Source organism: Hoplias malabaricus, chromosome 10, assembly GCF_029633855.1.
Source record: "Hoplias malabaricus isolate fHopMal1 chromosome 10, fHopMal1.hap1, whole genome shotgun sequence".
NCBI classification, from domain to species: Eukaryota; Metazoa; Chordata; class Actinopteri; order Characiformes; family Erythrinidae; genus Hoplias; species Hoplias malabaricus.
Genome location: NC_089809.1, coordinates 11,215,942 through 11,243,296, shown reverse-complemented (window position 1 = coordinate 11,243,296; position 27,355 = coordinate 11,215,942). Strand labels below are relative to the sequence as shown.

Here is a 27,355-nt window from a genome sequence, read left to right as displayed (position 1 = left end):
CAAAGACAACATTTCAAGAAATTGTATGTTTTTTTTGGGGGGGGGGAATTATATGCCCACTGTAAATTTGTTGCCAGCAACATATTCTAATACTTTGTGTAATTTGTGTAATGCTTAAAAAACAAAGGCGAAATAAAACAACACAAACCTAAATTAGGTTCATCAGGCACCAGGTCAGTAAGGGTTTAGAAATAACTTCTCAGGGTGATTTTTGGAAGTAAAGGCTGGAAAGTGTTTATCACTAAAGTAATAACAAAATACAATTAAATAATAACATTTCTCAACTTAAAATATTAAAGAACTTGGGAATTATATGGAATCTGAAGAAATCTCTATGTGCAAGGGACAAGACCCAAAACAAATGTTGGCTTTGGTCTTCAGACCCTAAGGTGGCACTGAATTACAACTAGACATACTTCTGTAGCAGAAATCACTGCATGGGCTCAGAAACACTTCCCAGATCTATTGCCAGTGAACACAATTAGTTGTTGTATCCACAAATGCACAATCAAACTTGTGCACAATAAAAATGCAAAGAAAAGCAAACCATTAACAAAAAAAATCTAAATTAATTTTTTTGGAGGACAAGGACTAAGGATTACAAGCTTACAATTCAAAAGCCAGCATTTGTGTTGATATGAGGTTATTAGTGCACATGGCGTAGTGACATGCGCATATGTGATGAAACTGTTAATGCTGATTGAAATACACAGGTTTTAAAACAATATGCTTCCATCCAGACAATGTGTTTTTCTGGGAATGCCTTATTTTTTTCAATGAGACAAGGCCAAACCACATTCTGCATTGCCTGAAAAAAAGCATGGCTTCTTAGTAAAAGAGTACTTGTGCTAAACTAGCCCAGACCTATCACCCATTGAAAACAATTGCTGGATTGCGAAGGAAAAAAAACACTATAATAGAGACACAGAGTCATTGAGTAGCTGGAATCCTACAAAAAACAAGAATGGGAAACTATTTCACTTTCAAAACTACAGCAATTGGTCTTCTTGTTCTCAAATATATACAGAATGTTGTTAAGAGAAGAGATGATGACATTTTTTGGAACAGTCACTGGCATCAAATCCAAAATGAAAAAAAAAACCAAACAAACAAACACATTTTTTTGCAATGTTGAAATTTAGTTTTAATTTATATTTTGTACTGCGTCACAACTTTTTTTGGAAACTAGCTGTGATAATTTTGTCATATAAAATATTACAAGTGTTTAAGCATGTATTTTCATCACTAGCACGTGCATCGTATGCAGGTGATTAAATACCCTAATGAAATCAAATGATATATAGAATTTGTAAGCTAAAACAAAAGGAAATTTTCTTTCTACACAGATCAAAATTACCTACTATTTTTACCAATTTTATGTGCTGTTTAACATACAGGAAAAAAAGTTATTTAAATTATCATGTGTTTTATGCCTTTTATACAAGCCAAATTTAATGCTTTTTTACCCTGCTTCATAAGTCAGCAAATTAATAGAAAATATAAAAATGTGCAGAGGTGTGTTTTCTCATTAATGAGATATAGAAATGTCTAAAGGGGCACCTTGTACATAAGACTGTAAGGGAACAGTGAATCCCCCGGTCCATTGAGTAGCGCTATAGCTCCTCTCGCACATGTTCGATTTAGTGTCTACTGTCTTTTTAACAGCACGGCTACTAGTGTCCGCGTGGTAACTTTGGAACAGTTATCTGCTAACAGCCGTCTCTCGAATCTCAGCCACTGTTTTTCTACGCTCTGCTTTTGTGGTCTGAAAAAACACCTAATTCATAGATTATCTTCAGAGCCACTTTGTTGATTTACGGACAAGTAACTTTACCCATTTCAAAGCTCTCTTTCCGAGTTTCCCGCTGTCATCAGACCAGCTTTTCAAGTCCGGAGTTCTGTAATATTTTGATTCGGGAAACCATTTAAACGCCATTAAGTTTTTTTCATCATGTCAGAAGAATTAGAGAACATCCTTTCTCAGCTGACACAGCCAGATAATGCTGCTATTCAAAAGGTATTTTAATATTTTCAAATAGAGCTGGAATTTATGAGCTTTTCAGTAGTAACTAGCTTAAAATTATTTTTATACGTTAACTTTATTTCCTGCCTTAGTCTATGGTAACATCATTACACCATGGGTTGTTTCTTTAATGTCAACATTGTCATAGCTATCTAGCAGAGTGATAAATAAGTTATTTCTGTCTCTTTCTGTCTCTCTCTGTTTGTGTGTGTGTGTGTTTATTTATTGATTTAAATTGTTATTATTATTATATATCTATGTCTGCTTGTCACATTGGTGCAATCTTGCCTCCTGTCAGGCCACTGCTCAGCTGAAACATGCTTTTAAAGACCCGTTGATCATCCCAGCATTATGTGCAGTTATGACTGGATCCCTAAATCCGCAGGTAGATGGTGTGCCAACTGCTCTTGTTCTCACACATTTGACAAGCACTAAAGCCATTTGCACGCTGTCACATTTGCTATTGTGTCCAGTATTATGAGCTCTAGCTCAACACTTTGTCCCTTTTGTTCAGATCCGGCAATCTGGTGCAGTGATGTTGAGAATGAGAGTGCAGAAACACTGGAAAAAAATCAGTCCAGACCATAAAGAGAGGTTTAATCAAAACTGAATTCAGTGCTTATTATTTTTTGCTGTTTCTTATTGCAAGTTGGAAATCTTTGACTAACTGTTGACAACAATTTCCCCTTCAGTTTAAAGGCTATGGTACTGCAGGCATTCCGACAAGAAACAGAGTATGTTTTAATTTGTTCAGAAATTTTGACATGGTTTTAAGGACTGAATATTTTATGCACATCTGAGATGAGATCAGTATTAAATTAACGTGTGGATGTTTTTTCAGACACACAGTTCGCCACTCTCTAGCTCAGCTAAGTGCAGTGATGGTGAAACATGAAACACCTGACCGCTGGCCTGCTCTGCTCACGCTGCTGAATGAGTCTGCCAAAAGTCGCAATCCTCATGACAGACAGGTAAAATTCACATGGGATAAGTCTTAGAAGCTTATATGGTTAAAATAATAAATCATGAAGGATTATTATATGTATATGCTTAGCACAAAAAGTAAGGAAATATTTTTTTGGTAGATGCCAGGCTGTTGTTGCTGTGTGTGGTTCTTCCACAAGCTACTGAGGCTCCTGTTTGTTAAATTAATAAATTATTAAATTACCAATATGTCTTGTTTCTCCAAACTTCAATCTTCCAGTCCACCAAATGAGTCAATGTCAGAATAAGCTGTTTGGCATTGGCAGAGAGGATTTGGCAAATTTTTCATGGTTGCAACCCACATACTCGGCTCTACTTCTTATCCTTGAAATGCATGTTCCTTACAAATGTGGCACAATTTAAAAATGAAATGAATAGACAAAAAACATTGTTACAACAAAGAAATAAGCTACAAAACACAAATTTCCATATATATTATATTTTTAATTGTTCAATTCAGACATCCAAGATTTATGATACAATTAATTAACCTTGGAAATCAATCCTATTAGCTTGCATTGTGGGGGACATTTTTTTAACATTAAGAAAGGAAGCCAGAGTAGGGAATTTTGCAAGCTAAGTTGCGCTTTTAAAAAATAATGTTAGCGATAATGTTTGTCTGAAAATTTGGTAAAGAAAAGTGGTCAGGATTCATGTGAGTTGTAGCACTAAGGTGGAGTAGACTTTGCAGAGTCCCATTGGATTGTGGAAGGTGATAATGCCTCAAATTGGATGAGTTTTTGTGAGGTTAATCGATGATGGGGGGATACGTTAATGGTTTCATTGTCTATAGTGATTGCAGGACAAATCACACTCTGCAGTCGTATTCTCTCAATTGTTCTGTCATAAACTATAACATAAAAAGTGCTGATTACTTTTAAAACATGTCACTACAGTGTCTTGAGGAAGATGATGTGGATTTTGTTTGTTATATGTAACATCTTTTTATTTGTGCTGCTGGGGCCTTATTCCTTAGGTGGGTCTGCTGTTGTTGAGCAAAGTTGTGGACTCCAATCCTGAGCCCTTTAAACCTCACTACAAACAACTACTCCAGCTGATTGGTATTGCACTTCTGGATGTGACCAACCCAACTGCTTTGTACTACAGTGTTCTTACACTCACTGCAATCACGGCTTTCACAGGCACCGAAGAGATGGTTAGTTTTGTTTGAGTGTTTATTTTGTTTGAGGTAATTTTTATTGTTATTTTTTAAATAAATCAAATGAGGTTTGTTAATCAAATTGTTTAATGAATTGGGTTTACTACTGTTTTTATAGACGTTTTTTGTAAGTGACAGAAATAAATACATTGAGGTAGTGTGTTTTTATAAAAAAAAAAAAAAAAAAAGATGCTGCAAATTTAATTTTCTTTGGTTTCCAGAACTTGCTGCGCTCATTGATTCCACAACTGATAGTTGCACTGAAACACTTAATCCAGGCTGACCAGGTTAGGCTTCCTTACAGAGTTTTTCAGTGTTTAAGTACCCTACATTGTCTTTGTTCAGCTGAATAATGTGCTATAGACAAATACACAAATGGCATATTTTTTCTTCGTTTAAGCTGTTTAGATGTGCTCAGTCCTTTGTTTTAACCTCTTGCTCCCCTGTTGTGATTTGATTTGATGATGTGCTTTGATTTATTTTGTAGAATCAGGCAGGTGATGCAATGGAGGTGTTTGATGAGTTGATGGAGAGCGAAGTTTCTATTGTCGTCCCACACATTGCAGAGATTGTTCACTTTTGTTTGGAGGTGAATATAAGGAATCTCTCTGTTGTTCATGTTCATTATCTCTCTTTTGTTCCTCTAGTATGCACTATATGCATGTGCAACATAAGCTGTATCATTACCTTGCAAATATAGTTTTGCCATTTTTAAATTGATAATGCCCTCCATTAGAGGGCAGTATAAAATTTTTGTTTGGACAGAGGCTGTAATTGTAGAAGACTGCAAACCTGTCTATTGACTTTTATCAGCTCCATGCTGTTCTGCTGTAACCCAGAGCCATCAAAATCTGTTTCATATGCAGTGATTTTCTCAGCGTAAAAGCAAAATGCCTCCCAATAGAAAAAAGTCACAAAAACATATACAGGTGGAAACAGGAAGTCAGTCAGTGTTTGTGGCAAAACTGTGGCAAAAAAAGACATTTGCTGAATTAAATATGATTTACACAAAGCCAAGTGAAAATCAGCACTTAAAACTAGTAGTCTTGGCTTGTGGATAATTGAATGAAAGTGATATTTATTTGTTTGAAACATGTTTAACAAAGCCAGAATATTCAGCTATTAAACTAAATTTTTTGACATGTTTCAGTAAAAGCTGGGTGAATTTCTTCTGAATGTGGTAATTCATTACTATTTTACAGGGGTAATTCAGTACCACTTTATTCTATAATTTTCAGAGCTACCTAGGTAGCGAAAACTAACCTAGCAAACATAAAAACATATAAGCTGAATTCCACTGAGAATGTCAGTCCAATATGTTTATTAGCCACCTCTGATCAACAAATTTAACAGTTTTGAACAGTGTTTTCTGAAAATTTACTTTAATGAGTCTTCGAAATGTTTCTTTTTAGGTTTGTGCAAATGATTCACTGAGTGATTGTCTTCGTGTCAAGGCTCTGTCTTGTATTGCCCTCCTGATTAGACTCAAGAGCAAGGTATTATTTTTTTTTCTTTTTTTCTCCATTTTATATACACTCTAAAGCTAGAGTTTGAGAGTGTCTCCCCACTTGGGCTGTAGTCTGCAGATTTTGTTTTACTTGGAGTCGACACTCAGGAAGAAAATTGCATTGTCGCTTTTCCACTGGCAGGGCTACCCGGCAAAATGGAGCCTTTGAAAACCACAACAACAACAGTGGTAAAGTTAGGCGCTGTTTACTCATTGTGTATATGTGTGTTGTTTTTGTTTTTGGACTTAACACGGCTCCGTGCCCCAGTTCTCACAGAATAGTTACTTGTTGCGCGTTCTGCTTTCACTGGAAAGTTTTGTCGGCCATTGGCCTAAGGAGCATATAAAGGTCTTCAAAACACCTCGAGGTAAAGTTACAAGCTGCCATTGTGAGTTTGATAAAAAATCTTTTTTTTTTTGCTGTTTTTACTTTAGTTCAGCTGAGTTTCTAAAACATTTGCAAATGTTATGTGCATAAAATTTGAAATATATCGGCAGAAATAAATGCAAAATGAGTTGTTTCCATCTACAGTGTTTTTTACTACACTTTACTACTGAATTTCAGATTATGTAGGCCCCCGTGTTCGGTGCCTGCATTGAAACTAGAGATGGAGATATTCTGAGTTTTGCTTTGGTCAACATATTTGTACAGCTGTTACCAAAATTAACTTTATATATAAGTTTGCTTTAATATTTATTTGTTGTGGCTAATGTGTCGTTTTTGTCACATAGAACTTGTTTTACACAGCGGCCCTAAGGCGTAAATGAAAAGTAAGAAGAAGGTTGGGGGCCATCTGTTAAAATCCCATGGTTGAGCAGTCTAGGGTTCAGGTGTGCACTGTGCTATGTAAGCAGTAGGTATGAACCAGTTGAAACAACATTGTTTATTAAAAAAAATAAACATTTTCTGTCACATTTTTGCACATTTGTGTTTAGCAGTAGTCTTATGCAAAGAAATGACCGAGCGATGGCTCGTATTTTAGAAAATTCGTAAATTTATTCGCTCGTAAGTCAAGGCAAAATCTTTAGGCACCAGAGATTGAGATTTAAAAAGCTTTTTATGTGAGCAGTATTTAACAAACAAACAACAAATAATGCCCCAACATTACAATAAAAAACAAATAACATTATTCCAACAAGTGTGATATTCAGTGTGTGAATGTGTTGGTTTAACTTTTTCCAAATCTCTCCTCGTGGCAGTCCATATTATTTGAGGTTGTCATATAATACCTAGTTTTACCTGTTAAAAAATTAGTGTTGCACTGATACTGGCACTTAAACACAGAATTGTTATCGGCTACAGAGAGCACCAATACCACGTGTGTTGGAAATGGCCCACTACTCACTATTCCCTACATGTAGTACACAGGGCACTTTTCGGGATACACTCCATGAAGCAGATACTGATGCGCATGCACACTGCTAGATACAAAAATATATAAAATCTGGCCAAAAGTTGTGTAGAGTAACCCCATCTTAAGGCATGCCAAAGAACACTGACTTCATTCAAGCAATCACAAAGAAGCAAGCAAACACAGGTCAGCAGCAGTTCTTAGAAAATGCATTTCCATATGAAAATGCATATGAGGACAATTATCCTCATAACAGTGTTAAAAGCTGTTCAGTCAGGCTAGACTGTCTTCCTACTTGTACTTGTTACTGCACTGTGGAAATATATAATTTTCATGGCTCTGAAAACTGAAAAATTTTGATCTGCCTTTAATAAAGAAGTAAATATTCATTTAAGTGTGTGTGTGAATATAAAATGAAAACAAACAGCAATTGAATATAAAGTACTTTGATGGGCTAGAAAAGCACTCTGTAGATTAATTCATGATGTGTTAGATTATGTCAATCTTTGTTAGATTGCGTATAGGTGTGGATCATTTTCCAATAAGTGTCACAATATTTCTACAGCAGCCCGGACTGGCAGGATGTGCAAACCAAACACTTGGTCATGAGAATTCCTTTTGGGCCATTTTGTTAAGGCAGAACCTTGGAAAACAGGGATGAAGGAGAGTTATTTAGCTGGTTGCAATGCACACCTGTGTATGGGATGACACTTGAAACCCTAACATATGCCTCTTTTACCACCTTAATCCAGACTGTGTTGAAGCAGAAGCTGTTGGCTCAGATTTTGCGGGTCGTGTTCCCTATTATGTGTGCAACACCGCCCCCTGGTGAGGAGGACCCAGAAGATGATGAGAACAAAGATAATGATAGTGATACTGAGAGTCCCAAACACTATGCTACTCAGGTGCATGTTCTCATTACGTTAGTATTTTGGTAATCTTAAAAAATTATAAATATTATATATGTATATATTATTTGTTTTGTCTGCACTTTCCAGGTGATTGACACGATGGCTCTTCACATGCCACCAGAGAAACTTTTTAGCCAGCTGGTTAGTATAAAAAGAATTGTATACATTGGTGTACACAAAGACCACACAGAGGTTTTTTTTTTTTTAAAATGTGTGTTGTCATTAATGATCAGCTAAATTAGATATTTAATAACTATTCATCATTGCAATTGCTAGATGCCTCTGACTCAGTCTTGCCTGGCCAGTGAGAACCCCTATGAGAGGAAAGGAGGACTCTTGTGTTTAGCAGTATTGGCAGAGGGCTGTGCTGACCACATTCGTACCAAGTAGGCTCCTTTTCACAAACTATGCATTTTTGTACACACAGAGAAATGTCTAAATGTCTGCATGTGTGTGTGTGTGTGTATGTTTTACAGGATGCTGTCATCCATGCTGCAAACCGTTTGTCGTAGTTTATCTGACAGTAACAAGGTTGTGCGCAGTGCAGGCCTTTTTGCACTGGGTCAATTTTCTGAGCACTTACAGGTAAGGCTACATTTATACAAAAGCCAAGGTTTTCCATATTAAAAACCTTGCACTATACACTAGGGAGTAATTGTGTGTGTTAACTGCTAATGTTTAATGAGTTAACACTAGAATTACCAGGATTTTCATATGACCCCTTTTTCTACCATAGGCTGCCAAATGGAATTGCTGGGGTAATTTGCATCCCATTAGGCCATCTTTTGTTATGTACATCAAGCCACTACTAGGTGCTAACCCGGGGGGGGGGTGATAGTGTGAACTATGTTGACCAAAACCCTTTTTAACCCTAAGAACCCTATCTATATAGCTTTTTTGCTGTTCTGTTTTTTTTTTTTTTTTTCAGTGCCTCTTTCAGTTGCATTTAAACAGTAATTATGTGACATAGCCATATTCATTATGTTGTTTTATTTTCTAAAGACCCTTTGCTACTTAAATATGTAATCACTTGAGGTTTTCATGCTGACCGATAAATTGGTCATGTTTTGACAAAAATTTTACCTAGCTCCTGCTTTTTTTTTTCATATTTCTCAATGTACAGCCTTGAAATCATACTCCCACATCAGATATCTTGATACAGATTGTTAGTGTGAGGTGTCTGTTAGTTGAAAACATAAGCATTTTTGATGCTAATTTATTATATGTCATATTACTGTGACAAAATAAATTTGTAGCATCAGACAGACATATTTTTCTTGATATTCTAAGCTCTGGGATGTTTGACTGATAAAGCTCTGACAGTCACAGCAGGCGCAGACTTTCAGGAATTTAGTTCAGGGCAAATATGGACAATATCTCAACAAATAAAAAATATTTTGGTACTTTGGCAGTTTTCTCAGCTGCTGATAATAACAATGATTATTATAATCTTTTACATATATGATAAAATAATACTTGTTTATTTAGAATACACACAGAGTTATTTAAGCTTTTTTGTTTATATTTGTTGATCTAATGCAATATTATTTGATGTGAAACTTACAAAAACCTTGAAAAATATTTAAAAAAATCAGTTAAATAAAAATTGCTCAAAAATAGTATTTTATTTAATCTGAGTCATATTTACTTGTCAAGAAAAAAAATTGCCAATGGGGTGAGATATTTTGACTTAAAACAAGAAAATGTCATGATAAGATTCTTTTACTTTGGGTTTTTAAAATGTTTAAGTAAAAATATCTTATTTACAAGTAGCTGAGGGTTGTTTTTTGTATAAATGTATGTAAAAATATCTTTACCTATTGGCAGTTTTTTATGGTTAAAAAATCTGAACTTTAGCTATTTTGACCAACTTTCAGTGAGAAAACAATCCAAAATTAGTACACAGGAGGCAGACATGAGATGTTTTGAAATTATAGTTCAAATAATGTCTTTGTGTCAGTTTTAGAATAAAGAGAAAGATGACTGCAGACATAGGAAAACTTGTTAATAAAGTGCATGAACTTTATATAATAAACGGCACCAAAGTAAATAGCCTATCTGGCTACATGCTGAGTGAAATAAAATAGAATAAACATTTCTCACTATAGTACAATATTACAAATATACACGATGGAGGTAACTGAGATGGGTTCTATATTTATTTTAAAAATGTTGTTATTGCAGCCATTAGATCGAAATATGCCAGTACCAGGTAACAGTGAACAGGGATGGGTGATAGTGTGAACAATGATGATAACGATTTTTTTTGTATCCACTTCCATGTGGATAAAAAGCCACGTCATTACACATATTTCACTTACTCTGTTAACTGAGAAGCAAAGATGGCAAAGGTTTACAGTACACAGCAGGCTTTGAACATGATCCTTAACCATGTCAACCCCTGTGACTCATGGGTTGATTCATGGCCTCATTTACATAACACTGGAGGCAAGAAGAGCTATTCACACCTGCCAAATAGCAGTTCTTTGGGATTTAAAGGGGGGGGGGGGGGGGGTCTAAATATTCTATAAAGACCAGCTGTCATTACTGAAAGACCCTTAAAAAAACATCAATACAAGAGCTAAAACAAGTGACCTGATTTAAATTAGAGAGTTTTAGAGACATTTTATTGCCCTGTAATTTGTTTAACTCTAGGCTATAGGTTGTCTATAACAAGATTTTCCGAATTCTTGCTGTATCTGTATATTAAGGCAATCATTAACAGCTCTTTTCCAGTTTTAAATTTTGTTTTCACAGCATTCATACTGAACATTGGTCATGCCCAATGATTGGCAGTAACAAAGTGAGTTCATGTGCATTCTATTGTAGAACTCCTATATGGATAGTGAGGCCGAGAGAATGTGCCATAAGTGTAGAAACAAAGAAAAACAAAGAAGGTGGTTATAATATTCTGACAAGATTGTGTGTTTTTATATATATATATACACACACACACACACACACACAATGTCTTGCGAAAGTATTCAGCCCCCTTGAACCTTTCAACCTTTTGCCACATTTCAGGCTTCAAACTTAAAGATATAACATTTACATTTTTTGTGAAGAATCAACAAGTGGGACACAATCGTCAAGTGGAATGAAATATATTGGATGTGTCAAACGTTAACAAATAAAAAACTGAAAAGTGGGGCGTGCAATATTATTAGGCCCCCTTGCGTTAATACTTTGTAGCGCCACCTTTTGCTGCAATTACAGCTGCAAGTCGCTTGGGGTATATCTATCAGTTTTGCACATCGAGAGACTGAAATTCTTACACATTCTTCCTTGCAAAACAGCTCGAGCTAAGTGAGGTTGGATGGAGAGGGTTTGTGAACAGCGGTCTTCAGCTCTTTCCACAGAATCTCGATTGGATTCAGGTCTGGAATTTGACTTGGCCATTCCAACACCTGGATACATTTATTTGTGAACCATTCCATTGTAGATTTGGCTTTATGTTTTGGATCGTTGTCTTGTTGGAAGATAAATCTGCGTCCCAGTCTCAGGTCTCTTGCAGGTTTTCTTCCAGAATGGTCCTGTATTTGGCCCCATCCGTCTTCCCATCAGTTTTGACCATCTTTCCTGTCCCTGCTGATGAAAAGCAGGCCCCAACCATGATGCTGCCACCACCATGTTTGACAGTGGGGATTGTGTGTTCAGGGTGATGAGCTGTGTTGCTTTTACGCCAAACACATCGTTTTGCATTGTGGCCAAACAGTTGTGACCAAAATCAACCAAAATCAATTTTGGTTATATCTGACCAGAGCACCTTCTTCCACATGTTTGGTGTGTCTCCCAGGTGGCTTGTGGCAAACTTTAAACGAGACTTTTTATGGATATCTTTGAGAAATGGCTTTGTTCTTGCCACTCTTCTATAAAGGCCAGATTTGTGCAGTGTACGACTGATTGTTGTCCTATGGACAGACTCTCCCACCTCAGCTGTAGATCTCTGCAGTTCATCCAGAGTGATCATGGGCCTCTTGGCTGCATCTCTGATCAGTCTTCTCCTTGTTCGAGGTGAAAGTTTAGAGGGACGGCTGGGTCTTGGTAGATTTGAAGTGGTCTGATACTCCTTCCATTTCAGTATGATTGCTTGCACAGTGCTCCTTGGGATGTTTAAAGCTTGGGAAATCTTTTTGTAACCAAATCCGGCTTTAATCTTCTCCACAACAGTATCTTGGATACGTCTGGTGTGTTCCTTGGTCTTCATGGTGCTCTCTGTGCTTTGAACAGAACCCTGAGACTATTACAGAGCAGGTGCATTTATATGGAGACTTGATTACACAGGTGGATTCTACTTATCATCATCAGTCATTTGGGACAACATTGGCTCTTTCAGAGATCCTCACTGTACTTCTGGAGTGAGTTTGCTGCACTGAAAGTAAAGGGGCAGAATAATATTGCACACCCCACTTTTCAGTTTTTTATTTGTTAAAAAAAGTTTGACACATCCAATAAATTTCATTCCACTTCACGATTGTGTCCCACTTGTTGTTGATTCTTCACAAAAAATAAAAATTTTATATCTTTGTTTGAAGCCAGAAATGTGGCAAAAGTTTGAAAAGTTCAAGGGGGAATACTTTCGCAAGACACTCTATGTATGTGTACACATATATACACATACATTATTTTTATATACATATATAGTTGATTTTGAGTGTGCTCTTTTGATGAGAACATTATTTTGTGTTTCTTATAGCCTGAGGTCAGTAAATACCACACGGAGCTGATGCCACTGTTGTTAGGATACATGTCTTCTTTGAATGAAGCCAAAATTGGTCACGTCACCAAAGCATTCTACGCACTTGAGAACTTTTTAGAAAACCTGGGTAAGAATATACATGTGTCATATTATTTTTACACAATTAGAAAAACAGCTGCTGTGTTATTTATTAGACAGCAATAATATTCAGTCCGTATGTCACTCTTGGTATGTGTAGCCGTTTTGATGCTGTCTAAATGTGAGATGTATAAATAGACAGAAAGGTTGCAAGGTGGGGTTTCCCCCTCTCCATATTCAAGCCCATTAACTTGAAATATCAAAACTGTATGTATATATATATGTGTGTGTGTGTGTGTGTGTGTATATATATATATATATATATATATATATATATATATATACACACATATATACACACATATATATATTTTTTTTTTTACACTGACTTATCCCTATTGTGTGAGCAGTGCTGACAGTCACCTATCTATCTGCAAATATAACACATCTCACATTTCAAACGAGTTTCTGAATAGCAACAATTAGTCGAGTTTACAGAAAAGTGTGCAGTCTGTTGGTATCTGTGCTAGTTTTAATCATGATAGATGATCGATTTTGTTTTAGTTTATTTTCAATTTATCATTTAAACATTACACATAGTTTAAAACAACATCATGCATTAACAAATGTAAGTGCTTTGTTTACACAAATGGATAATCTTTTGCTTTTTTTGATCAGATGAGGATATTGAGTCCTATTTACCTACACTTATGGAGACCATGCTCTCAGTCCTTAACAGTGCGAACAACCTCAAACTGAAGGAGCTGTCTGTCAGTGCCATTGGCGCTATAGGTAACAAATAGATGTGAAAAGAGTTCTTCATATTTGAATAACACCCTCAGTCAGTAATTGCTACTTCATTATTCTTTCTATATTTGTGTAATTTTTGTTTTTCCACTTTCTAATTTTACCAATTGTTCTATTTTCAGCTAATGCTGCTAAAGAGAAACTAGTGCCTTATTTCCCCCCTGTAATAGATAGTTTAAAGTGTTTCCTGACAGATACACGGGAGGAAATGAGGTCACTGCAGACACAGGCTTTAGGTAGGGATCATGAAAAAGATCTTACTTTTCTCCTTGTTAACTGGTGTCTCTACTTTTAAAGTTACAGTCTAAGCCTTTCCCCCTCCTCTTATTCATTGTCCAGACACTCTGTCTGTATTGGCCCGTACCATTGGTAAGGATGTGTTCCATCCGTTAGCTTCAGAGTGTGTGCAGCTGGGTCTGAATCTCACTGATGCTGTGGATGATCCAGATCTGCGGCGGTGCACGTATGAACATATTCCTTGTCTGTTTTGCATTTTCTGAGTTTGTTGACTCTTATTAACATGTAATATGTCATTAGGTGGCAGTGTTGTTTAAAATGTAGACCATACTTTAGTTTTTAAAGCAGTGTAACATTAGTGCTAATTTGTAATTTTATTTTGAGAATTAAAAATATGCAGAAATCTGACTGGATAACTAGATTTTAAGGCATAATGTCTGATTCTTTACTTAAGTTGCGATTAACTTTTAATGGTAAGGCATTTATAGAATGTTGAGAATTTGTTTAGACTCGTGCACATGTTTTGCCTTTTAGTGTATTACACCAAGGGTAGAACCCATTAACAAGTCTTTCTGTGTTTTTAATCTATAGGTATAGCTTGTTTTCAGCTGTGTCGACAGTCAACCCGGAGAGTCTCAATCCTCATCTTTCTACTGTCACCACTTTGATGTTAATGTCTTTAAAATCTACAGAAGGTGTAACGGTTAGTACACAGGACTTCTACAGGAGCTCAGCTTTCATTTCAGTTGGTTTTAAAACATTAGCGAATGTTCAAAGTAAACATTAATTATCCTGTCAGTGTGAAAAGACGCATCATCAGAAGGACTCATCATTAAATTCAAACATTTGGCAAAAGTGTTAATAGTGTAGTTTTCCAGATATGTGACCATCATTTATCATTTACCAAAATCAAAGTTATTGATTTAATCACCCATTAAGGATTAAAAGTAATCTAAAACCTCAGAGTGGCACTGTTGCATTTAATCTAAAACAAATTCAGACAGCTGGGCTGGCATGCATATTTTAGGGTTTTCTAATAGTTTTTCCTAGGGCTGAAACCCAGGAGAAATCTGTGTAAAAATTCAGTTTTTGCTGTTTGTTTAAAAAGTAACATTGTTAAGCTGTTGTCAGATTAATCATTTCATAGTTTTCTTATTTAGTATCAGATTTGAACATTTTCCAAAGCAATAATGTATTTTTTTTAATTAGCTTGATGTTAATAACTTTCAGTCCAGATATGCCATCTCTTGCAATGAAAATAAGCCAAAATGAAGACATTTATATTAATACCAATTACAGTGGTCTGTCACAATCAGCTTATTTAAATTCATTTTGTTGGTGTCATGTTTTTAAAAAAAAAAAAAAAAAAAATTATATATATATATATATATATATATATATATATATATATATATATATATATATATATATATATATATATATATATATATATATATACATATGTATATATGTATATATATATATATATATATATATATATATGTGTGTGTATATATATATATATATATATATATATATATGTGTGTGTGTATATATATATATATATATATATGTGTGTGTGTATATATATATATATATATATATATATGTATATATATATATATATATATGTATGTATATATATATATATATATATATATGTATATATATATATATATATATATATGTGTATATATATATATATATATATATATATATATATATATGTATGTATGTGTTACCATTTCTCACAGGCTCATGTTGAGGAGGACAAGCAGTTTGTCCTTTTGGATGATGAAGGGGAGGAGGAGGATGGTGATACTGTGTTGGAGGAAGATGGAGAGAATGAGGTGGAGGATGTTGCAGGGTATATACATACATACACATATCCTCTCTCTTCCTCAAACCTTGATTCATTAAATCAAGAATGGATAATGTTGCTTAGTATGTTGTCACACTCTCTGAAGCTGATGAAAGTGCTCTTGTTTCTTTTAGATTTAGTGTGGAAAATGCATATATTGATGAGAAAGAGGATGCTTGTGATGCACTAGGTGAAATTGCCTACAACACTGGGTAAAGAGTTTAAGACTTTAGACATGACATAATTTTGCTTTTGTTTTTTCTTAGACCAAAATATGTTACATACGAGAGGCATATTTGTCATCTTCAGTCATTTTCTAAAAATGTCTTTATGTACCACGCTCTGAAAGTTGAGTAAAAATATTGAGTAAGAAGCCATATGTCTATTGATTTAATGTACCCTTACACAGAGACACAAACTAATGGTCTGGCATCTCCTTTTCTTAGTGCTGTTTTCCAGCCTTTCTTGGAGTCAAGTTTCAAGCAAGTCTATCAGCTGCATGATGTAAGTTTTTACTGCGTTCCATTCAAGGCATTTAAAACTATTCAACACACCACATCATAATGTTATGAGTAAGCAGAGACTTAAAAAAAATACCAGGTTCCAGGCTGTCATGATCATGAAATTTTAACTGACGATTATTTGTCATACAATAATTGTGATAAACGATTTAATTGTCTTTTTACACCCCAGTATTTTAATAGGCTTGTATGCTTAATGATAGCATAATAATGTAAACACACTATTATGGTAAAGAATGTCAGTTTATTGAACTGTTTATTCATAAGTATATCTAACGATATTTGCCACTTCTCCTGTCTTTAAATTAAAATTGTGTGTTTGAAAAACGATATTTGCAAATTCTCAAAATAAGCATCAAATCAAATGTACTATGGCTTAAACATCTGTTATTTACTGGCTTGGGATATTCTGGGTGAGGAATACTAAGGCTACGTTCACACAGCAGGTAAAGAGGCCCAGTCATACGTGACACGGGTGTGTCGTTCATGTGGCTGTTTGAACAGCACAGATCACATTAAATCTGACTTTTTCATATCAGATTTGGTCCACCTTCATATGATCCAAGTCCATCTGTGGAAAGTCGGAATTCATGTGACTTTTGTGTCACTCCGGCTGCTGAAAATAATCTCCAGACTACGGTCCAAAGCTTTTTTTCATTTTAATTTGAGGCTTTTAGGAGGTGGAAATGGCCAGGTCAAAGGATTTCTGTTTTGTAAAAACTCCTGAATCCAGGTTCCTGAGACCGTCTCTCATTTTATGAGAAAATAAAACACATGGAAATTTGTATAAAGGTGGTGTTGTGTGGGTTTATTTTTTATATTTTAATAAATAAGAGACCTTCGTTTTTAGTAGGATCAGTTTGATATTGTTCATGGCGGTATGAAGCTGTATAAATGTGGCGCCTGGAAATATTAAACTCCCGAACACAGTGTCTGTGCTCGTTGTCTTCTCTTTTGAGACTCATGTTCTTCAGAGACCTGGGAAAATTGCACTTAGAGTGAAAGAAAAATCAATTCACATTTTAATATTCTATAGAGTCTTTAAATAATACTCTGTTTTTAACATGGAGCTCATTTGGAAAAAGAAAGAGGAGGATTTGTGATATAGCGCTGCAGTAAAACACCAGTCCAGTCCCATTCCTTCATTTAAAAAATGAAAGTGCTTTGTATGAAACAGATAGACATTTCCTTCTGGTCAGTGCCTGAAGCATCATTCTTTGTGTGTGCAGGTCAGTTTAGGAGCGCGATCTGTTCACACTGATGTCAGATATAGGTCATATCATATATACAGCATGAACAGCAAAGCAAAAAATCTGATTTGGTCATGAAATTTGGTATACTTTTACCTGCTGGATGAACATAGCTAAGATGAGGAGCCTGAGAGCCTCTGGAATAGCCAGCTGCCAGGAAGAATCTGTTGATGCCGTTGTCTTCCCAAGTTCAGCAAACTGCGGTAGTGGATCCGCAGATGATTTCTCAGGTTTTTTGTATCGGCACCTTTTACAGCCACCATTTAATAGCAAAGCTGACTGTTCTTGAGTTGTGCTACCTTGTTGCAATGTGCCACATGGTGTATACTTACAGTTGGTTAAATAAAACGCATAATCTTATAGTGTCAAAAAAAAAAAATTGCTGCCGACAGAAGTATAAGCAGGAGTTATGCACAGCCTAAATCTCTTACTCATTTGTCTAACCATTTGTTTAGAAATACACGTAATTGATATTAAGTTTGTTGGGATTGAAATAAAATATAATATGATCGCAGTCAGCGCAAATCATCGCGGTTAGCTTAGGTTTGCTTAATTGAAAAGCAAAAGAGCTGAGCCAATCTGAGCTGAATCATGTAGGGGCAATGCAGTGGAAAATCTCCATAAATGTATCCTGACTATGCCCCTTTCACACATGAGCTCTGGCAAAACTGTAGCAACACTGGACGATCAGGTACGAAGATATACCTGAGTAGTTCTTTGCCTACATCGCAAATTGGGAGATTTTTTCTGGAAGACGAAATGTGCGGTGTGCTTTAGGTGTAGGGCGCTGCCTCTGCAGCGCATTAGCTGCTGTGGTCTCACAAGCCCTCACTCAGACTTTACCTGCATTCTTTACTAGTGGGCTAGTGGGCTAAAGTCTGTTACAAATGTTATGGGTATTTGCGTTCACACATCAAGCTCCTCTGGGTAGACTCTCGAACATTTTTGGGTTACCATGTATGTGTGAAAAGGGCTTAATATTGTCAATTGATGGTGCAGTGAATTGAAAGTCTGACATGTTTGTGCTTATGGTTATTCCATGTTGTTTTATTGTGTGTATTTGTGTGTACCAGTTCCCGCATGAGGATGTCAGGAGGGCTGCTTTTGGAGCCATTGGCCGATTCTGCTGTGCTCAGTACAAAGTGTGGAAGGAGAATCCTACTAAGGCCAACCATCAAGGTATACCACCCCCACAAAAATGTTCAAAAACTCATTCAACAAGCCAAACATCCAGTACTAGCCAGGCATAAATTCTTGCTGCAAAAGTTGCAATTTTACATTAATTCACAGTGTTCTTTAAAATAGAATCTATAACTGACCATATGCTTACAACAAATCTAGCAATGTGATTTAATTTTTCACGTACACAATATCAAGCATACTCACAAGCTATATATTGGCTACATTGTTCAGTTTAACATGTTGCTCCAAATCTGCAGCAACACTTTAATATTTCCAGAATGCTACCAGGATTTGCTATTATTATTATTATTATTACTATTATTATTGTTATAATTAATAATAATAATTATAATATAACAACATTAATGAGTCAATATTATATATCATAAGAATACTACTAATAATTATTAATTCATTTGCTTTATTGTTCTAGGACATGTCGTAAAATTCCTTTCATTTGCCTAATAAATTATGCAAGTATGTCTCTGCAGTGCTGCATAAGTTACTTGAGGTGGTGCTACCTTGCTTCTTGGAGGCAGTAAAACAGGAGCGTGAGCGGCAGGTGGTCATGGCTGTGCTAGAATCCATGAATGCTGTAATCAAACTGTGTCAGGGTGAAGCATTGCAAGCTCCTGGAAGACTGACTGAAATCTGCCATGCCATCAGAGATGTGCTAAAGAAGAAGGTGAGGGCTCTCAATTTGCCTGATCCAACACGTTTTCATTTTTTATTGCTTTTATCATAAATGTAGGTGCATTGTTAAGCCTAGTAGTGCCTTCAGAAATTATTATTTTTTTCAATGTCTTATTCTGCCTCAAATAAAGCAACCAGGCCTAACAGTAAATTGTAGAGAGACAAAACATTCAAATGCCTGAAGGTCAGTAATTATCAAATAGTTTCATTTCAACAGACATTTCAAAACCAAATTATTTGGTTTATCTTTTTTATCACATATTTTACTTTAAAAGCTGCAACTCTTGGACACTTTGCCCAATGTTGCTGCGGCTTAAGAGGTACATTTATGGCATGAGGTAGCCTATCCATTTTGATGCATATGTTCCTATAGAGGCCCTTGAAAAATTAGGTATTTACAACTCAGCATCCACTAATCAAGCTGAAAAGTTTTCAAACACCTGCCACACGCACTAGGTATTTCTTTCATGGAAATGCAAATCTAGTTATTATTGTTCTCCAGTATTCTGTGTTGTGTATTTTTTTTTTTTTAATTCACATTTACAAGTGCAGTTATTGACAGAATACTTCATTGGGAGTTAAATGAGATGAGCACTACTGCTGCTCCGTTAGTTATGAAGTATGAGCATTTTGTTACTCAAAACAAAACTTGAAACAAAACTTGAAACAATCCTTTGCCCCAGAATGAAACAGTTCTGCTCTGATTACAGTGAGGCAACACAATGGCACACACAGAACTAAAATTGGAGTGTACAGAATGGTGAAGGCATATTCTGGTTAGAAATAACTCTTTATAAATCATGTTTCTTTATTTATGCATAATTTAATGTGTATTTTCAAGTTAACCAGAGGAATGGTCTTTACTCCCTACATTTGGCCTTTGTATATAGATCATCATTCATCAGGGTTTGGAATTATTTCTTCATTTATTTCTTTTTGTAGTAATTTATAGCATTATATTTGTCCACGTTTGCATTTGGACAACAATTAAGCAGGCCGCTCATTGATTATTACCTACATATACAATATTTAATGGTACCATTTTGGGGAAAATTACGGAAACTTCACCCTCCTTTCTCACATTTTTAGTGAGAAAATTCATTTCCCTTGTTCCCACTTTTTCAATTTTTCATCTCTCTTACTTAGTTGTGTGTGCTTTTCACAGACCGTTTGTCAAGACGGAGGAGATGAGGCAGATGATGATGAACAACAGGTTATATTTTTGCTTTTCATTAAGCGCTTTTGCCATCCATTAAACATTAGCAATTGGAAATTAAGTCAGCAATGTTTGGTAATTTTGTGCTTTAGTTTCTTTTTAAAGAAGGCTGTATATATTGGTCTTTGTGCCTGTCTTAATTAGGCTGAGTATGATGCCATGCTGCAGGAGTTTGCTGGAGAGGGAATTCCTATCCTAGCTTCAGCTGTTCCAGCAGAAACCTTCTATACATACCTCAATGACATACTGCCCCTCATTATGAACAAAGCTGTGAGTCTTTATTATTGATCCTTTCTTTCCTAAAGAAAAAACTGAATGAGGTATTAGTTAATCAATCAATCTTTTTTTTTTAAATCTGACTGGCAGAAGCCCTCTTGCACTGTGGCAGACCGCTCCTTCTCTGTGGGCACACTTGCTGAGACACTGCATTCCCTGGTGAGTGTGTCTGGAGGCAGATCAGTTGCAGGCCGGCTTTCCAATCGCCTCCTGCCAGTGTTTGTGGCTGGGGTAAAAGATAGTGATGCAGAGGTGCGGAATAACAGTGTTTATGGCCTGGGAGTTCTTACTCAAGCAGCTGGACCCATTGTCTCCAAGTATCCTTCCCAGAGGTTTCTGAGTTGTTCAGATATATTTTTGTATTTGAAAAATATTTTTGAAAATAGAACTATATCAGTTTGCAAAGGATGCGACTCAAAACACAAAATAATTTGAATTGCAAAATTCAGTGTAACACAAAGCACCTTAGAGACAGTGAATGTCAGCATCATTATATCCATGTTATTTGGGTTAACAAAAGCTATTTCTAAAGTGAATGATTCTGGATTTACTAGTAAAATATAATGTGTGTCCATATACCACATTACAATTTGAGATCCTCCTGAACTCTCCTCTACAGTGACTACCCCATGATGCTGTCTCTTTTTTCTAATCTACTGGCCAAGGAGTCAGACAGGAGAGTGATTGACAATCTTTGTGCTGCCTTGTGTAGAATGATCATGAGCCACACAGAGGGAGTTCCACTCGAACAGGTACTGGAATTAGTGAAGATGGTCGTTGTCAGTCACAGCCCATGGGTATTCACATTTGCTTTGAAGTTGTTGCCACTTATCAATTTCATGTATTTTAAATGATCTATTTATTCATGTAGTATTTTTGTCTGTTAGATTCACAGATTCAGTTTTTACTGATTCAGATTACAGATTTTGTCTGTAAAATTCTGTACTTCAAATAACCTGAAGTCGGTGACTGACAACCACAGACTTATCCAAGTCTTTAGGGATACATGATATTAATATATATATTTTTAAACCTGACAATTCCCCAGGTTCTTCCTGCTCTTCTAGATCGTCTTCCTTTGCAGGAAGACAAGGAAGAGAATAAGACTATATACAACTGCCTGGCTTTCCTCTACTCTCACAACCCAGGACTGGTAATAGCCTCCCCTTTCCTAGAAAGCAATGACATACAGTCGTGTTCAAAATAATAGCAGTCCAATATGACTAACCAGATAATCACTGTTTTTGGTATAAATTATATTGCCACATGACAAACAATGTAACAGTTGGTGCAGTAGATTCTTAGAAAACCAACAGACTCAGCATTCATGATATGCATGCTCTTGAGTCTGTGTATTTGCATAATTAATTGAAAGGGGAGTGTTCAAAATAATAGCGTGGAGTTCAATTAGCGAGGTCAATCATTCTGTGAGGAAACAGGTGTGAATCAGGTGTCCCTTATTTAAGGGTGAAGCCAGCACATGCTCTACATGCATTTCCCCTTGAAAGCCTGAGAAAAATGGGTCGATCGAGACATTGTTCAGAAAAACAGCAAGCTTTGATTAAGAAGTTGATTGGAGAGGGTAAAACTTATAAAGAAGTGCAGACAGAGAGACGTGGAAGAAAACAGAAGACTATCATTCAAATAGATAGAAGAATATCCAGAATGGCAAAGGCTCAGCCAGTGATCAGGCTCTCCAGGATGATCAAAGACCGTCTCAAGTTACCTGTGAGTACTGTGACAGTTAGAAGACGCCTGTGTGAAGCTAATCTATTAGCAAGAAGTTCCCGCAAAGTCCCACTTTTTTTTAAAAAAAAAAAAAAAAAAAAAAAAAGACATGTACTGAAGCAGATACAATTTGCCAAAGAACACGTCAACTGGTCTAAAGAGAAATGGAGAAACATATTGTGGACTGATGAAAGTAAAATTGTTGTTTTTGGGTCCAAGGGCCGCAGACAGTTCGTCCCCCCAAACTCTGGATTCAAGCCACAGTACACTCTGAAGACCGTGAATCATGGTGGTGCAAGCATCATGATATGGGCATGTTTCTCTTACTATGGTGCTGGGCCTATTTACTGCATACCAGGGATCATGGACCAGTTTACATATATCAGAATACTTGAACAGGTCATGTGGCCTGTTCAAAATCTTGGTTCCAGTCCAACAAAATTGAGGTTATGGAGTGGCCAGCCCAATCCCCCTTAATACGATAGAAAACGTGTAGGGTGACATCAAAGAAGCAATTTCTGAGGCAAAATCAAGAAATGCAAATGAATTGTGGGATGTAGTCAAAGCATCCTGGGCTGGAATACCAGTTGACACGTGCCAGAAGTTGGTTGACTCTATGCAACACAGATGTGAAGCAGTTCTAAAAAACTGTGGTTATTCAAATAAATATTAGGTTAGTGATTCACAGGAATGCTAAATCCTAAAAAAAAAGAGTATATATTTTGAGTTAGTAAAGTCAAATGCAGATACTGCTATTTGTTGAACAGCCCAATGTTCATTTTTTGGTATTTTCTGTAAAGTAGTTAAAAATTATATACATTTCTCTTCATGTTTTGATTTGGAAAACAGTATGCAATGTTCCCAATGCATGGAAATAAAAACTACTATTAAGATTTTGTGCTTAACTAATGTTTTTAAACACACTGCTATTATTTTGAACACAAATGTATGACTAAACTGTTTTAGCATACTGTTAAAGTTATTTTAATAAGCTGCTTTATTAGACATAATTTGTTTACACACCACATGTGTGTGGTTGGAGACTACTACTTTTTTTTTTTTTTGTGTCCATGTGAACTTAGTTCTCAGATTCTTCTGGGTTAAAAGGGAACAGAAACTATTGCCAGAAGTTAATTCTGAAGCACAGCAGATCTTTTATTCAGCCAACCCACAGATAGAGTATTTAATATTTAGTGTTACAAGAAAGTGAAGAGCAGTATTAGTGGGATTTGTTTCTGATCTTGGCATCATTAAATCACTTTTTCATACCTGCATTATGCAACATGCAGTTGCCTAATTAGCTTAAGTTTTCATCTCTTCTAGCTTATGTTTTATGAAGATAAAGATTACCATACCATAACTGGCTACACTGTAGCTAACTTAGGGAGTTTTCACACCTGCACTTTTTAGTCCCGTAAAATCTGACTCTAGTTTGTTTTCACCCTTGGTGCGATTCGCAGGGCAGGTGTGAAAGAAGATGCACTCAGATACAGACTCAAATGATCTCTGATTTGGTTTGTTTTTGGTGAGAACGTGATCCAACCCAACAATAAGGTGTACACCGAAGGTCTGTGCTAAATGGCATTTGTAGCCAAGGTGTGCTTGTTGCATATTGGACGCACTAGGCAGGTAAACAGAACTAGTTAAAGTTTAGCTAATCGAAATAATGGATCAGAAATGCACTACTCTATAACACAGGACCTTTTTCCTGTGTTTACATTCTTGCTCCCACCTCAGTCAGGTCTGACCAATCAGCGGTGAGAACATTCTCACATAGTTTGCGGTGACATGTTTTGGTGCACGTGGATTTTTAAGTGTGTGAAAACAAACTAATTAGATGAAATCACATTTTTGATGTGAATCTCAGTATTTTATAGGTTTTGAATCAATCAGTCAATATTTGTCTGGATGTGTGCAGGGTCCATTCTCCCTGATAGACCCTTACAGGACAAAAACATTAATATACTAATAACTGTTGCCATACTGGTGTCATTGCTATGACTTGAGTGTTGTATAAACTAATTTGCACTTTCTTGGTAGTGGTCCTGTGGAAGAGTGGATGATAAATGTGTCTATCTGTACTAGAGGTGCTGGTCATAAAATTAGAATATAATGAAAAAGGAAAACGTGGTACAAAAAAGTGTAAAAGCAATAGGGATAACCGCACTCTGGAGGGGATTGTGAAACAAATCCCATTCAAAAATGTGGGGGAGATTCACAAAGACTGGACTGCAAGAACCACCACACACAGGCATATGCAAGACATAGGTTTCAGCTGTTGCAATCCAAGTGTCAAGCCACTCTTTAACAATAGACAATGTCAGAAGCATCTTGTCTGGGCTTAAGACAAAAAGGACTGTATTGGGATGCCATGTCATCTGTTGGTATTGGTCCATTGTGTTTTCTGTGAGGTCCAAGGTCAACACAGCCGTCTACCAGGAAGTTTTAGAGCACTTCATGCTTCCAGTTTCTGACTAACTTTATGGAGATGCAGATTTCATTTTCCAACAGGACTTGGCACCTGCACACAGTGACAAATCTACCAGTACCTGGTTTAAGGACCATGGTCTCCCTGTTCTTAATTGGCCAGCAAACTCGCTTGACCATAACCCCATAGAAAATCGATGTGGTTTTGTGAAAAGGGAGATGCAATACGCCAGACCCAACAATGCAGAAGACCTGAAGGCCACTATCAGAGCAACCTGGGCTCTAATAACACCTGAGCAGTGCCACAGACTGATTGAATCCATGCCACACTGCATTGCTAACTAAGTATTGAGTGTTGTACATGCTCATACTTTTCATGTTCATAATTTTCAGTTGCCCAGGATTTCTAAAAATCTTTTTTTTTTTAAATATTCATTCATTCAATCATTCATTATCTGTAACCGCTTATCCAGTTCAGGGTCGCGTTGGGTCCAGAGCCTACCTGGAATCATTGGGCGCAAGGCAGGAATACACCCTGGAGGGGGCGCCAGTCCTTCACAGGGCAACACACACACACACACATTCACTCACACACACCATTTTATTTATTTATTTATTTTGTATTGGTCTTAAGTAATATTCTAATTTTCTGATATGCTGAATTTGGGGTTTTCATTAGTTGTCAGTTATCATCAAATTAAAAGAAATAAACACTTGAAATATATCAGTTAGTGTGTTATGAATGAGTATAATATAAAAGTTTCATTTTTTGAATGGAATTACTGAAATAAAACAACTTTTTTATAATATCCTAATTTTATTACCTGCACCTGTATATATGTCTGCACTGTTGGAATAAAGCATACCAGCTATCCTTCACAATGAGATGAGTGAAACAATAGCATAAGCTTCAGATTTAGTTGTGATAGAAACGGCATATTACATGTGCCTGATAAAACGACCAACTCGTGTTTTTTTTTCTGTTTCTTACTTAGATAATTTCCCATATGAAGCCAGTACTGTCTGCTGTAACTCATGTTATAGGAACAAAGGATATTGATGCAGGTAAGAGTGGTTGATTCTACGTATTCCTCTAACGCTTATTATCACAAGTTCAATGTATGTGTTATAGTTTTTAATCTGTATTGCTTTTTGCGTCATTTCAGACACACAGAATACCCTGATTATGTTGCTCAGGGACATTGCCCAGCAATACTCTCAGGAATTTGAGATGGTGGTGATGTCCTTTCCAGTCGAACAAAGAACCAAGTTATCCACAGCTGTTGTCCAGTCATAATCTGTAATCGCTTCCACGAACATGTACTTAATTTAAAAATGTTGCTACAAGAAATATTGAAGCTTTAAATGAACCAAATGCACATTTGAGTACTTTAGCGCAGTACAGCAGCATGATGTTACATACTTAAACAGATAACTAAAAACACTGTAACAGATGAAGTATGATTTGCTGCTTGATTAACGACATTTTGAGTCTGTGGATCACTGAGTGTGAAGGCATGAATTAACTTGCAGTGAAAAAGGCTGTTCTGAAATGTTTTTCCTTTTTTTCATTTCTGCACTATATACATTTCTTAGCAATGTTGTTGCTGCAACATATTGTTATATGAACTTACATGATTAATTTCAAGAGAAAATCTCTTTATTTATTACACATATTTTGATTCTTAAATTCACAAATGCACAAGTAGCTCTTATGATATGACCCAGAATATTCAAGAAATTTCTCCTGCTTTATGTAGTAGTCCTAGGTTTTTGTCTGTTAATACGTTTCATACATATTTACACATCTGTGCTCAGAAATTTGTTTGTTTAAGCATTCTATGCCATATCCAACTGGTTAGGTTAATATTTCATATTATGTTATACAGCAGGCTAAATTATTCACATAAAATAAGATATTACTGAATAAACTGATTTAAATTAAGGTTTATTTCAGTTGGAGAAAAGATATTTTTGTTCAATGTTGAAAACTTTACTTCAGCTAGATTTTAAGACTTTGAATGCAGTGTTACAATAATGAACAAGGTATGAACAAAAGTATAGCAGAGACTTCAAATTACACGCAAAAACGCTTTGCAGCATCTTAATGCTTTTTACGGTTTGTATACCCAGTTGTTCTAAGCACTTCACTTTTCTCCTCCTTATGGGACTGTGTCCAAGCCCAGGGTAATTTCTGCTGTTTTAAGTCCATTTTCAACTGCAAAAATAAAAAGAAAATACATAATTTCTGTATGCAATTGAAATTCTACATAGCTATAATTTTCCACAAATAAACTGTTGGCTCATCATGACTTTTGGTGCCTGAAACCTGTGCATTACTTCATGGAAGGACAATTACTTGAAATTTCAAATAAGCAAAAAAAGTGGCTTCATCATTGGGGTCACAAAGTAATTGCTTGTAATTAATGCATATTACATCTTTA

General features: G+C 36.0%; 1 protein-coding gene across 2 annotated transcripts; it reads left to right on the top strand.

Moving 5' to 3' along the window:
• The first annotated feature begins 1,608 nt into the window (after positions 1–1,608).
• ipo4 (importin 4) lies at positions 1,609–27,215 on the top strand. 2 transcript variants are annotated; one of them, XM_066683797.1, is made up of 31 exons: positions 1,609–2,017; positions 2,322–2,408; positions 2,538–2,617; positions 2,716–2,757; positions 2,865–2,994; positions 3,984–4,163; positions 4,388–4,453; positions 4,654–4,755; positions 5,579–5,662; positions 5,746–5,862; positions 7,778–7,930; positions 8,024–8,077; positions 8,213–8,322; positions 8,413–8,521; positions 12,633–12,762; positions 13,392–13,505; positions 13,643–13,756; positions 13,860–13,983; positions 14,349–14,460; positions 15,512–15,624; positions 15,753–15,830; positions 16,065–16,122; positions 18,463–18,568; positions 19,063–19,256; positions 20,430–20,477; positions 20,625–20,750; positions 20,847–21,073; positions 21,376–21,508; positions 21,805–21,909; positions 25,907–25,976; positions 26,078–27,215. In XM_066683797.1, exons 1-31 carry the CDS (start codon positions 1,952–1,954, stop codon positions 26,206–26,208), a joined length of 3,363 nt encoding a protein of 1,120 aa, XP_066539894.1. In that variant the 5' UTR covers positions 1,609–1,951; the 3' UTR covers positions 26,209–27,215. The 2 variants fall into 2 exon arrangements, with proteins under 2 accessions (XP_066539894.1, XP_066539895.1); XM_066683798.1 differs by lacking the exon at positions 5,746–5,862 and having other exon boundaries at positions 1,610–2,017.
• The last annotated feature ends 140 nt before the right edge of the window (positions 27,216–27,355 follow it).